We start from the raw sequence: 14,386 nt of genomic DNA on the forward strand, positions 1-14,386 counted from the left end.
ACAGATTCCGGCTAATGCCGAGTGCTTCGCAGTGCTAATGAATAATGACCCAAAGCATACTGCTAAAGAAAAGTAAAGAAGTTGGGCATATTCTTGAATGGCCAAGTCAGATAGCTGATCACAATCCAGCAGTGTAGCTTTTTTCAATAAATGTAAAACTGGAGGCAGAGAGACTCACAAACAAGCAGCACCTTCAGCAGAACATCATTAACTGCAAAGGATTTTCATCCACGTAATAAAAACAATTAAAATTCTGCTAGTTTGTTCAATTAATTCTGAACATTTTGAGAAAATGGGGGACTATTTATAAAAAATACATTTAAAAAAAAGACTATAATTCCTGAACAATTAATGCTTTACTTTTGTCAAATACCTTGAATTAAAGCTGGAAGCCTGTGCTTCACATACTGATTCTTTGATTTAAAATCCACTGCGGTGGTGTGCGTAGACAAAATTAAAAACAAACAAACAAAAAAACCAAATCTGTGTCACTATCCAAAAACTTAGGGACCAAACTATAGTTTATCTTCTGCTTTATCTTCTGACTTCTCTAGAGGAGACATGGAAACGATTTTTTTCCCCTTTTACTACTGCTTCAGGTTTCTACTTCAACTATTTGGATAAAAAAATGTCTGTGTTGTTCTTTTAATGATGAACAATTCAGATAAAAAAACAAAATACTGACATGATGTAGCAGCCAAAACTTAGGGAAACGTGCCAACACCAGAGGGCACTCTGCTACAACAACAAGCCCTGACTTCGCTGTGTTGAGTGCTTCAGCATGTAACAGGAGAGGCATGAGGAGGACTCAGGAAACAGGATGAAGGTGAATTAGGCTGTCTCCTCTCTGATTGAGCTAAACACCTTCGTACTGCTTCTTTTACGGTGCAGAGACTTGTGCTGACAAATACACTGACTCATGCAAGATTATACAAGAAGGTCAATTTTTCCGTGTGTCCGCTGTGGACTAAAGTTTGAGGAGTGCAGTGGAGAGGGTGTGAATGTGTGTGAAAGCGAGAGGGAGGATTTTTTTATTTTATATAAGTAGATGATGACATTTTAATGGAAAAGTTGCTTCAAATTTCCTCATTTCTGAAGTTCTTACTATTCAGTGCTGGATGTGATCTGTGAGGAGGGAGGAAAGAACAACAGACTGTATTTTTATACAAGATTTGAGATAATTTTCTTCCTAATGGCGTAACATTTTATTGCCTTAACAAGACACCCACAAGTGATTTATCTTCTCCCAGCTAGATGAGTAATCCTCTGCTTCACCTACACATAACTTTTTTTTCTTTTCTGTTTTTAATTTCTGAGACAGGATGAAGGCAAGATTTTGTCATTTCTTTAATGAGCCCTGGAGTGTGTTTATCAACCAAAAGGGGGATACAAAACTCTATCTAAAGTTCATCTGTTCCTTTATGAAGCTCCAAATGACAACAACAGATGGCTCATGGCACTGAAGAAAACCCCTACAATTAAACAACCCCCTAAGAGAAAGCACGTGGAAAAACTCCCTTTTAACAGGAAAATATCCCCAAAAGCAGGCTCAGGGAGGGACAGCCATCTGATCCAGCTCTAAGGAAGGTTTTAAGCCTACTCTTAAAAGCAGAGAGGGTGTCTTGTCTCTTGAATCCAAACTGGGAGCTGGATCCCGCCTTTTACTTTTAGAAATTCAAGGAATCAAAAGTAAGCGAGCAGTCTGAGAGCGAAGTGCTCTGTTAGAATAATAATGTACTAAGGCTAATTATTCACGACTTTGTATCAATTCAACATTGAGCCAATGAAGAGAAGCCAGTAATGGAGAATTGTGTCCAAAAATGCATAACTAATGGAAAAATCACACCCCTATACGAGAGAAAAAAGAAGTCCACACATGGGAGAAACAGGAAGCAGACAATGTTTGGCATTCTGGCTTGATAAATGACCTCAGTGTTCAATCAATTAACAAAATAGATGTCGGACTAATCCCTTCAGCAGTGAGATGGTGTAAAATCCTGTGGCACAGTCATGATCCTCAAGTCCCATTTAATCTAATACAGTGCATAATCCTTGAACATAAACTGCATAATAACATGGATGATGGATCTGTTCATGCTACCAGCATTACGGCTGAAGCTCTTGTTCTTCAGCAGGAAGGGAAAAAATGATGACAAAAGTGAGCCTCTATTTCTGCTTTCCCCATCACTTAGAAGATTAAAAACCCTACACTCCCGCCTCAGGAGGGCCACATCAGACTGGAATCAGATACGCGTCTCTCAAAGGAGAGCTCAGTGACTTTTTAATGGACACTTTCCCCTCTGGGAAAAATGTCTATTACGGGTTGGACACCTTCTCCTTGGATAAAAATGTCTTTAATCACAGGAGCGAGCTGAGAAAAGTACGCAGAGTCAAAGCTGAGAATATGAAGCCTCTTGTCCTGAGGGTCTGCTCTGAATCAATGGCACTGCTTCAAACTGCACTGTTTGTTCATGAAACAACGCTCAATTGCTTTGGAGTGTGAAAGAAGAAAGAACTAAGGCACAAAGTCAAAAACACAAATAACATTTTTTTTTTCTTCCTGGCGTTTTTAACACAGAACGTGACTTAGACGTTAATCGTTTTTGTCGAGATTAAAAAAAAATTAAATAAAAGGGGCTGCACGACAGTTTCTTCTTTGCCGTTTCACTGAGCTTCATTCAGATGCATCACAGATGGCAGACGAACAGGATGCATTGAAAACGGTGGCTCACCCGCAGTGAGGGAACACTGAACTCCAGCAGACATCTTTTTTTATTCATCATGTCACACGCCCGAGCCTCAGTCTCAGCCAAAATAGGGAACAGTAATGAAAAAGTGCACAGCCTCCCACATCCCTGCTGGATACCTTAGCAGAGCTGCGAGTTTGGCACAGCCCAATAAAATGTGTGGCATGAAAACTCTCTCTGATCTGGAGCAGGTATTGACAAGCTCAGACAAAGCTTTCCTACATTTAAAGCAGGACTCATCTGCCTACCAGATGTTTCATTTTAGGGGTTTTGGTTTCACCTGCCGCATGGTGTTCATTATGATGATGGTTTAACAAAAATGTGACAGATCGTCACAGATGGAGGAATAGATGACCGCTACCCTTCAATGTCCAAAGGAAACAGCACAAATAAAAGGTGAAGTTAAACGCCAGGTGGTGCTGCACAAAAAGAGCACTAAGGCTGGGTTTGGGGGAAGACTCTAAATGTTTTGATTTTACACCCTGAGATAAAGCTGTGCTCTATTTTTCTAGAAAATGTATAAAAAAAAGAATAAATAATAAAGTTAAGAAGTAGATTTAAGATCGATGACCTCTCCTCCAAAATGAAAACTAGTCATGCGTGATGACATGCTGGCACTCAAAAGATAAATAGAGTCCATTTATGTATTGCTTTTTTAGACTTACTGATCATTTAATGTGCTTTAAACTACAACATACATTCACCCACTCCTTCGCTTTCTAAGAAGTATTTACAGCAGCTTCTTAGAGCATCTTTTCCAAGGACACTATGTTTTGCGGACTGGAGGAGCCGGGGATCAATTCTCTGATCCACTGATTTCTTGAGCTGCAGTTGCTATGTAAGTTCTCTATTAAACACTCTGTTCTGTGGCACACTGAGGTGTGCAGATGAGCAGGCTTCAGTTTTCCGAATTGGTATTATGAGAAAAATGAACCGGACTGCTCTGTGGAGTTGCTGCTGATGCACCATCAAAACAAAGTTAATGAGACAGTGGGATTTTTCACAGTCATTTATTGTACATTAAAACATTTCCCACAAACCTCCAGTGGCAAAAGCTCACTAGAATATATTCACACAATGATGGGTGCGCAAGGGGGCCCCTCATCAAAAGACACAATCATCATAATTATCATTAAAAGTGTCATAGATACTATCGTCATTTTAACCATTTGCATCACCGTCACCAGTAACATCACCTCACAATAATCTCCTTCTTAATATTTAATATAAAGTCTTAATGAAGCAGACAGCACAAGGGTCTGCAACAAACTGGGGTCAAGTTTTGTCTTAACCTGGGGGGGTTACTCCAAGGATGTTTTCCCTAATAACAGATCGAAGAGAGAAAAATAACCCACCGTGTTATCTGGGGGCATTTTTGTTGGGTATTTGAGGTGTGTCAGGTGTTACTCAGCCACATCACATAACTGGTGAATAACTCACAGGCCCCTGCAGATCTGTGCAAGCTAAGACAAGCGCACAGAATCATCTGCAGAGTCACAAAATTTGACCCTAGTTTGCGTCATACTGCACATACTGCAATCACATCCTACAAAAACAGGGGCACTGCCCCGATTTTTCTTTTACACGGACAAAACAAGAGGACACACATACAAATGCAAATGTGTACAGAGGCAATGGAAGGTCAAACTGATCCTTTTTTTTTGTTCATTTGTAGATTTCCCGCAGAAGAAAAATCTATTAAGCTCTGCTTGATAGCAGGGTATTTTGCAATAAACATTTTGGCCGCTCCGTGGGTATGCCTGGATGGCCAGATGGGTGTTTATCAACCACAACCAAAGCTGGATTTAAAATTATAGCTGCAGCAGGCTGCACAAACACACCCGTGAACATCCCCTCCGAGCGCCTCACGCGTCTCTCAGTGTGCCGGAACTGGCCGAGGGACAAGAGCCTCTTAGAGCAGATTCTGCTCGACTTGTGTTTAACTAATGATAAACAAGAGCACTTGAGGCACGTGTCAAAAACACAAGTGAGCCTCTGAGGACTTCTCAGTGATTCTAATCACAGCGACGGCGGCGGCAGCAGCTTTGGGAATGCAAGTCACAGGAAATATCGTATTACTGCTCGCGTTCATCCATCCATCACCTTTTATTTGATAATTAAAAGTTCCTAAAATGTACAGTTTACACAAATGATAGGATTTAGAATAACAAAGCGAACAACTGGTCTCAGAACTGATCTATAGTGGTCAGACTTTCACATCTGAGAATTTATGCATTTGTCTCTGCTCAGTTCAGTATGATTTACAAATGTTTTTGACATCAAGACAAATGATCAAACGTCAGGCGTTGTGTAACTTAAACATGATCCAGCATGATGAGAGTTTTTTAAACTACTGATACTTTATACACGCACACACACAGACACACACACACAAGTATTCATTTCCACCAATGAGCAGCATATGTCTGCACAACCTCATCACCTCAGCGGCCTATGGACTTCTATAATCATTCATTTAGGTGCTGGTGCACACAGAACTGGAGCTTTCTACACAATGATAAAACACAGACACATGGATGTAGAAGGAACTACCATGGTCTCAGAGACAAGTCAAAAAAAAAAGTGCCAGCAGACTTGACGAGCAGATCGCTGTCCAACCAAAAGCCAAAATAGGCGCCAAGTGCTGTCAATCACATTCCACAGACAAAGCTAAGCCAACTGTACAGCGCAGAGAAGACAAGTGACCGGTATCCACTGTCCACTTGTTTGGACAGGGAGAGGGAGGGAAAGAGAGAGGGACGTCAAGTCTGAAAAGCCTGAAGCTTGATACAGAGAGCAGAGCCCCCTGGGAGTGTGCAAGGCGGGCCTTAGACAGTTACTTTAAAACTGAGGATAACTTCTGCTGCCACAGACCTCAAAATAAGCCCAGGGGTCCCCACTGTCTCCATTTAATGCCATCTTTTTCATGAAAGATGCAGAATGAGGCTCAACAGCAGGTTGTACCTGTACAGTCACTTCAAGTCAAAAAGAGAAGAAGAAGGAGAAGAAAAAAAAAAATGAAGTTTTTAGTTTTAAGAGCAACATCGAGCACAATTCCAACACCGAACTGAAGGAAATAAGTATTTCAAACACCCTATTTAACATTTTGAAAGTGATTTCTTAAACATCTTTTGAAACACGTGAAACCCGTGGATTCATCAATGACGGATTCATCTGTCAGGACAACTGCGATCACAGAGGCGAGCAGCTCTTAAAGGCGTACAGTGTTGATTCGCAGTGGCTGCACATTCTTGCCATTAGCGTGACTCTGGCCAGGGCTGAAGTAGGGGAAGACCTTGGGGGGGAATTTCTCTCGGTAGGTGTAGAGCCAAGACATGTCGTCTGCGTTGTAGAAGATGAGGAGGCCTTTGGGGTAGTCCAGGAACACCCCCACCTTCTCCAGCTTGCTCTTGACATTGAGACGGGTCCAGGGCTCGGTGCAGGCGCTGTACTGGTTCCCGTCGTGCATAACGATGCAGTAGAAGCCGCGGCTCGGCTGGATCTGGATGCTGCCTTTGCGACTGACTGTCTCGCTGGCCACGCCGATCATCCACTGCGTCTTCTCCGACACCATCACCTCCCAGTAATGAACGCCAGACGAAAAGCCCTCTGCACCCAGAACGGACACCTCGACATCAAAGCGCCGAGGGGAGTCCTGCAGAGGCTGTGGATGGAGATTCCCGTAGGCCACGATGGTGCAGTCGTCTGAGAGAATCAGTCTTTGGTGGGCTGTGATGGGGTCGAGGGTCAAAGCTGCTGGCACTGAAGAAAGAAATGAACAAGAGTGAGCATTTAATTTAGTTTTAGATTTAACCCTGAAAAGAGACTGAACAATGACAAATAAAACAAAAAGTAAAAAAAAAAAAAAAAAGAAAACAAACACATTAATGTGTTATGACTCAGCTTAGCCAGACAGAAAAGCAAGGACAGCAGTGTTATTCTCAGCAAGTCCGTTTGCTCCATCATGCTGCCGCTGCGGGAACAGTTTTGTGCTGAGGCAGTGAGTGAAAACTCGAAGACTGCTGGTCACTTTGTAGGGGAGGTGGGGTCAGGGTGAGAAACAGAAAAGTTACCATCGATTTCATCATTTCGATCACAAACTGAAAGTTGGAACAAAAGTTTCGGCTTCATTCTCCGATTCTGATTTGCAGTACTTTGCAAAAAGTTTTGAAAAAGCTTAAAACTTCAGATCCTTCTTATCCATCAGGGAGGCTTCTGATCAGTCCCAAATTTATTCTGCTGCATGACAACAAGCTCAAACCTCCAGGCAGAGTTATGAAGAACTGTCTTCAGGATCTGTGGTTGCTGCTGTTTTTTAAAGGCACAAGATGGTGACAGCAGATATTGTAATTAGGGGCATGATTTTGGAGGGTAACTGATACTGCAACAACGTGGCCATATGTTGTCCATGGTAACAATGACAACCAGCCAATCTGGGATAAATCACAATTTCTCTGTTTGCCTTTATTTGGCAAATTGAACCTCTAGTGTTTGCATTAACACTAGAGATACCAGTTTCATAAACTTTATCAATCCACACTCACCAAGCTGTGGAATTAAAATTTAATGAACCAGTTAGTTAGAAATGCAGCAGCTGTGAATGTGGCTGACAACCAAAATCATTTTGTTTGCTCAGATGCTAATCGCTGTTAATTCAACAAAGCTGGTCAATGCTGATGTTTGACCAATAACGTCCCACTAAAGAAAACTTTTGTGACCATGTGCAGTGACCCTGGGATCTCGCTGCCTTTGATATGAATGCTTTACAGACCACTTTCAAAGAGTTGCAATCAGTCTGCTAACAGTTTGTGACTGAATAGGGCCAAAACGTCAAGTCTAAGTAATCATGTCACAGACAGGTTGCACTTATCAGTGTGGTTTTACTCAGATTGCTAACATGTTGCCTCCAATCTATCTGGATTTGTAAATTAGACGTCAATTAATTTCAAACTTTCATCAATCTGTCTGAGACTGCAGTGAGTCCAAGTTGGGGTGCGACTGTTTGCACAGGTCACATGATGGGAAGCAACCTGTCTCCAATTGCCTTATAACTAAGTCTTTAATCCAGCTACATTTGATTGGCCACCAAAGGAGGGCTGAATGCAATCACCAAGTCTGAGAAACCAGATTTTTCCTAGTGCTAGAAGCCATTTTCACTAGGAGGCACTTTAGTGTGCCTGAACCACGAAACGTAACTTTCTTGTTGTACATTTCTTTTTTGCAAAGCAGACTCTGGTAAAGGTCGGCTCTTTCAATAGCCGTACAGAAGACAAGCGAAACGGACAAATAAATCCTAAAATGTCTGCACTCCAAGCTACTACTGAGTTAAAGTAAGAGGCATTGTGCTATCTTTTGGGAAAACCAAGCATTTAACCCAAACAACATTACAGTATGTATGTATAATTGCTGCCAGAATTGGAGAAGGTGACCAGAGCCCTGGCCTGTGGTAGAGGACGAGTAATGGGTTGTCATTATATGGCACACCCCACTGCAGCTCAACTCCTATTTCAGGAACATGACCCGTGTGCATGTGAGTGTGCGTACACTGTGATGTCGTCTTCATCATGTGTTTTTACATTCTTGTATACATCATATACTTCAAAAATGAAGTGTTCTCATGAGTCTGCACAGGATGTGACCATGTAAAGAGAAGAAGCAGTAATTACAGGGATGGGAGGAGCAGCTTCAGCTCACAGCCCTGCTCGTCTGTAGGAGGCGGGTCTGCAAACGTTTAGTTATAAGGGAAGCACTTCAGGCCGAACAATAACATCTTGTTCTCTTTGCCCTCTTTTATATGAAGCAAATTCAGGAAAGAGAGGGAAGGGCAACTTTCCAGTTCTCCCGTATTTATATCAGCTGGGATAAATGGAGGTGAAATGTCTGGCAGCCTGCCAGTGGACAGCACAATAGCTTCTTCACACAATGACATCTGCAGTGTTTGTTACAATCGAGTCATTAAAATTTCATAAGCGGAGTGCCTCTGTGTGTCATATGAAGAAACATGAAGGCAGACACACATGAGGAGACTCCATTTCCCCGCTGCTGAACATGAGGAAAAAAAATAAAAAATAGGAAAAGAGAAAGGAGGGGAAAAAAATGGCACAGGGTCTGGTAGTTATTTCTGCTAACCCATCAGTGACAACAAGGGATGATGGGAAGAATGTCTTTGTTGCATCTCTGGCAACTGCTGGTGATGGATCGTAACCAATTGTTCCATTTGGCAGGCAGTCAAGGGAGGCCAAGAAAGTGCCCGGCCTCCACTCAGCCAGCAACGGGCTGAAATGAGAGAATTGATTGAGGGAGTAAAAAAAAAAAAAAAATCCTCAGCACATTATTTTAAATAATCTCCTCTGAGTGAGTGATGGCTGTAGGGCAGAGATGGTAGAGCTCCTCTCAGGACCGCAAACACAGAAGGACATTACCAACCTGCAGGTTCGATTACAGACGAGAAAGAAGCTCAAAAGCTTCCCAGAAATATTAATGCTGGATCTTCCAACACTCTATATTTGTGAAGAAAATTAGATTATCAACCTATTCTAGGCTCCATCTTCTATGGAAGATGTGGTTACTTGTTTTCTTTCCAGGTTAGTTGAGATGATTAATTCCTTTCTAATATCCTTGGGTAAAATATAAACACAACAGCTAGAAACCGGGTGAAAAGAGTAAGTATGGCTGTGTCCAAACACCACCAAAGCCAGAAGCCAGCTCTTTTAATTTCCCTGATTAACATGTAAAGTCTTGTCTGTTTAATATGGACAAATAAAGTATAACCGGCAATTTGTGGTTTTAAAGTCTTTGCACAAAGTCAAACAGGCCAAAAAAAGCTTTAAAACAGGAACAGACAGCCACACAGAAAGCAAAGTGCTGCTTTTAAACTGATTTAACAAACATGCAATGTAAATGAGAGCCTTAGAGGGGCTGCCAGATGGATTTTTTTCAGTTATGCACAAAGCAAGACAAGCTGTTTACTTCCACTGTATCTGAGAAGCTAAGCTAGCCACTGTCTAGACTCATTTAGTGGTAGGATGTGGAAGCGGCACTAAAAGCAAGCAACATTTTTCAAAAGTGAGTATTCACTCCTTTAACACCTGTATATTTACTAAACGACATGTCTGGGTACATCTACATATAAGCAAGGCTCATTTAAAACTTTGAGATCTTTTTACTTTACATAAAATTTAAGATCATACTTGATATTGAAATGCACATCAAATGTCAAAATATACAAAAAAACAAAATCCCACTCTTATTGTGTACAATCTCGTTATAATTCTAAGCTACGTTGCATTGGCTCAGTTTTGAAACACCTTGGACACAGCACAGTTTGCTTCAGGCTTTTAGTGCTTTTAGCGCAGGAGTAATAGTTATTCTTATGCCATTAATTGTTCAGCTTGTATCTTCCCATGTCCAGAGACTAACGAGCAGGTTGGCTAGTAAAGCTCTTCTTCATCACCATATGGCCTAAACTGTCCACCTCCTTTGGGTCAGTCACACTAGATTAAAAATAGGATGCCAACGTCCTTGTAACTAGGAAAATAATTTCTGGTTATCTGGTATTTGCATTCAGTGACTAACTGCAAGTACCTGCAGGGATGCAATTGCACAGATCGTCTTCACACAATGAAGACTTAAAAAGCACAGCTGAAAATCAGAGTTGTGATTTCTGTTGACAGACAATCATCATAATATAATATAATATAATATAATATAATATAATATAATAATGCCAACTTGGCCCAAATCAATAACAGACATTACATTTTTTGCTGCCTTGATACCAAAGTTGCTTTGAAGATGCAACTGTGAGTGGTTGCAGACCTGGTTCCCATCTTTCAAGCAACAACTTTTAAAGGCAATAGGTCAACCTTTTCCAAGTTCATTGCACACAGTTGCAATCATTTTTGTCAGGTTGTATTTCCCTGGTGTAGATATAGTATAAGGTAGGATCGACAACTGTTAAGTTATTTAAAGTACCTTCAGCCTACTTAAATCATTTTCTACACATTTTTACATATATAAACCTGCATGAGTTAGCGAAACAGTAAAATGTGTTCAAACAGTGAAAACAGCAGCATTTTGTTTTTGGAAATTCCCACATAATGACAATAAGAACAGACTCATTCAAACTGAATTTAAGACAAGACTAAGGATTTGAAGGCACCCATCATACCTGGTGAAATGTCCTGGAAGAGTGATTTCCATATTGTATACTGTAACGGACCCATGTACTTTGATGTCGGGAAGTCCTCATACGTTAGGTTGGTCTCATGAATCTTCCCCTTGATCCTGAGTCAGAAAGAGAGATCAATAACAGTCCAAATCCAATTTGCTGCTTTCCCCCCGCCCTTAATAACACTGCCTGTGGTGTTCAGACCACAACATTGACCCCTCAAGTAATAAATCTACTTTGTGTGTTTTAAATATGCCATTAAGCAACTGACAAACTACTTCATGAATCTCAAGGCACAGGGATAAAAAAAAAAAAATAATAATAATAATCACAGTACACAGTCAATACGAACCTCTGCACGAATCACTCAGAGCACTTACATGAAGTTCAGAGATCAGGCAAGCAATCGAGTGGGTTGGTTAACAGTGTGAAATCTTCATGGGACTTTCCTACACTTTTGAGCTCTTCTGTTCAAATGCTATTTTTTTTAAGGCAACCTATGTCGATGTGCTAATTCTTCTTCCTCCTGTGTCAAAGCAAGATTTTACATGCGTTTTCGACATCTAAGATCTTGAGTCCCTCTTTCTTTATCCCACAGAAATATTTCTGTGACTCATCTTGAAATTGAGAGCGCAAACTTTTTTCTTCTGTTATCTGATCCCAAGGTGATTTGGGTCAAGTAGCTACTGTAAGCCATAAAAGAAATGACTGTAAGTTTGCAGAGAGATGGTACGGGTCACAGAAGTGCTGCTGGATCTGCATTTACAAGAACAGCATGTTTCAATTCATCTCCAGATCAATGCAGATGGGGGCTTTTTTTTTTTTTTTTAAACCATGACCACATCTTATATTTTAAGAACACTTTTGCACTTTAGTCTGAAGAAAATATTTCTAGCGAATGCCAAGTGATGTGTGCACAAACAAACAGCCTTTTACATACACAACTACATGTATGGACAAAGTGACAATTTGTTTACGTAGAGCCCATTGTACACCTCTGAATTTTGCACACTTCACACTTAGTCAAACCAGAGGAAAGGGTGTTTAGGGAGACTTCAAGTACCACAAAACGATACCATGATATTATTACAAAAGAGACTGAGATGGATCAGTGCAAGTATCTTAAGAAATCTCCTTTATAAATTATTTACAGGCTCAATGTTTCTGATAATGAAATTATTGTCGGTCTAACAAATATAAACTTGTTAACTCAAGTATGAACAAACTGATACAGTTTGTCTTTCTGTATTAAAATGATGATTTTCTTGTTTGGACCATTTGAGTCTATAATAAAGATGCACTGACTGACAGTTTGCCCGCTTACACTGATTTAGTCTAAAGTACAGGACAAAATGTTAGGACAGAAGTATTACGTGACTCTCCTTTTAATCTTTCAGTTCAGGTGTTTTCATTCCTGTTGTTAAAGGTGTATAAACCTAACCACGTAGCACTGAAACACTGAAAGAATGGGTCGCTCTAACAAGCTCATTGAATTCCACAGTAGTACTGTAATAGAACACCACTGTTACAACAAGTCAGTTCATGAAATTTCTAGATGTCTAGATATTTCATGATCATCTGTAAGTGGTGCTATTGTAAAGTGGAAGGTTTTAGGAAATACAGCAAAACTCAGCCACGAAAAGCCAGACCACAAAGTTACAGGGGAAAGGTGCACAGTGCAGAGCTCCAATCCTCCTCTGGCATTAACAGGAGAACAAAAACTGTGCGCTGGGAGCTTCATGACATGGCTTTCCATGGTTGAGCTTCTGCTGTTGTAATGTGTTGGTGGTCTAGTACGTTCTTTATTGAAGCCACATGTAGCTCATGTAACAAAACTACATGACAGAAAAAAACAAAGACCTTTGTAAGGTGCCAGGCCATCATGAGCCTCATGGTTATACTCCTACTGGGGAGACCAACATCATTTCTGTTCTTCGTTTCTCTTTTTGTTAGTATTTTTGTTACTTCATCTTCTGTGTCCACATTAACAATTGACGATGTGACCTCTAAATTAAGACCAACTTGGCTTTCTTATGACTGTATACATCTCCTAATAATGTTTGTAATGTTTTTTATTTTCAAAACTGGTGCCAAAATAGCTCTTACCTCTACCTTTTTAAAAATACATCAGGATTATATAATATACTGTCATCATTTAGACTCACTGCAAAACCTTTTATTCCCCCACATCAAACAACATTGCTGCTCAACATTTTGACATAGCCTGTTCCAAGACGAACCCAATAAAAGGTTGAGGGAGTTGTGCCAGTCCCTTCATTCGATATGTGCCCATGTTTGATTTTCAGTGCTTCAAATGCTTCATTTCATGCCCTCTTCAGTTCCCGGGACTGTTTCCAGCTCACAAAAATCTAAACAAAACAGTATTGGCCAGCTCTCATTTGAGACCACATTTGTACCAAACTCTAAATTTAAGGCATCCTTGAGTTAATTAAAGCTTTGCCAACTCTATAGTCAACCTTATCAAGACAATTTAAAGATATTAAATTGTTCAATTAAATCATACTCAAGCGCCACTCCCAGATTAAACATTACAGCTGGTTTATTGCAGCGCTAATGCTCCATCTGCTCTGGGATTAGCCACTGCTGTTACTCAAATCTGTACTTTCTCCTGAACGTCAGCACAAGCAGAACACACATTTGGCATGTTCTGAGATACTACTTCCATGTACCTGAATCCTCTCTCGTATTTTCTTACTGCACTACAATACATTTTGAGTGCGAGACAGAGGGAAAAAAAAGGAAAAAAAAAGAAGCACCTCTCAGATGTGACTGCTACACCCTCCAGGAAGTCGTGTCGCCCCGTCTCATTCAGGCGCTCCTGCAATATCTGGATGCCCTCCTTCACATCTCTCAGCTGTTGACTGTAGCGCTGAATCTTATGCTCAATGTCGGACAGTTTGCGGGCCGTGTCCATCTCCAGCTCCTCCAGCATGCTCTTCTGACGCTCACGCAGGAATCGATGAAGGCGCTCAAATGCGTCACCGATAGTTGCCCGCAGACTCTTGGCCGAGGACTGAAAAGCAAAAGACGGTGGGAAAATTAAACCCCTCTTGGCTGGGCTATTTGAAAATGTCATTACAGGATTGTGAAGCAGACTTCATACTGTAGTTAGACTGTTGTGACTGAATCACTCACTAACTCTTAATTAGACATGGGTCAATAATTCAAGGGCTTACACAGTACTCTAAATTGTGTTAATATTGCATTAACAGCCATTCATTGATTCAGCTTGTACATGTATTGATTTTAAGTGGCTCTCTGAGAGCATGTGTACAACCTCCCAGGGAGGAAACAAACAGGTCTGTTTTATATTACTGTGATGAGGAGAAACAGGAGCACACACTAATAGAAATAACCCCAACAGATGACCAGGAGGAGGTCACAAAGGACATCTTGTGGAGGAAGTCGACCGACCGCGAGATCGGTGGAGAGGCTACTGCAGACAGTC

General features: G+C 40.9%; 1 protein-coding gene across 2 annotated transcripts in view; it reads right to left on the bottom strand.

Annotated features, from left to right (window-relative positions):
* Positions 1–3,740: 3,740 nt before the first annotated feature.
* Positions 3,741–14,386, bottom strand: part of trim62.1 (tripartite motif containing 62, tandem duplicate 1) — a 55,727-nt gene continuing 45,081 nt past the window's right edge. For both annotated transcript variants that reach the window (XM_040052103.1, XM_040052104.1), the window contains 3 exons: positions 13,695–13,951; positions 10,918–11,033; positions 3,741–6,509 (listed from right to left, as the gene is read on the bottom strand). In XM_040052103.1, the coding sequence (XP_039908037.1) occupies positions 5,959–6,509; positions 10,918–11,033; positions 13,695–13,951 (924 nt within the window). In that variant the 3' untranslated portion in view covers positions 3,741–5,958. The remainder of the gene's footprint in view (positions 6,510–10,917; positions 11,034–13,694; positions 13,952–14,386) is intronic.

The sequence above is a fragment of the Simochromis diagramma genome, unplaced genomic scaffold (genome assembly GCF_900408965.1).
Source record: "Simochromis diagramma unplaced genomic scaffold, fSimDia1.1 OVJJ01000389.1, whole genome shotgun sequence".
NCBI lineage: Eukaryota > Metazoa > Chordata > Actinopteri > Cichliformes > Cichlidae > Simochromis > Simochromis diagramma.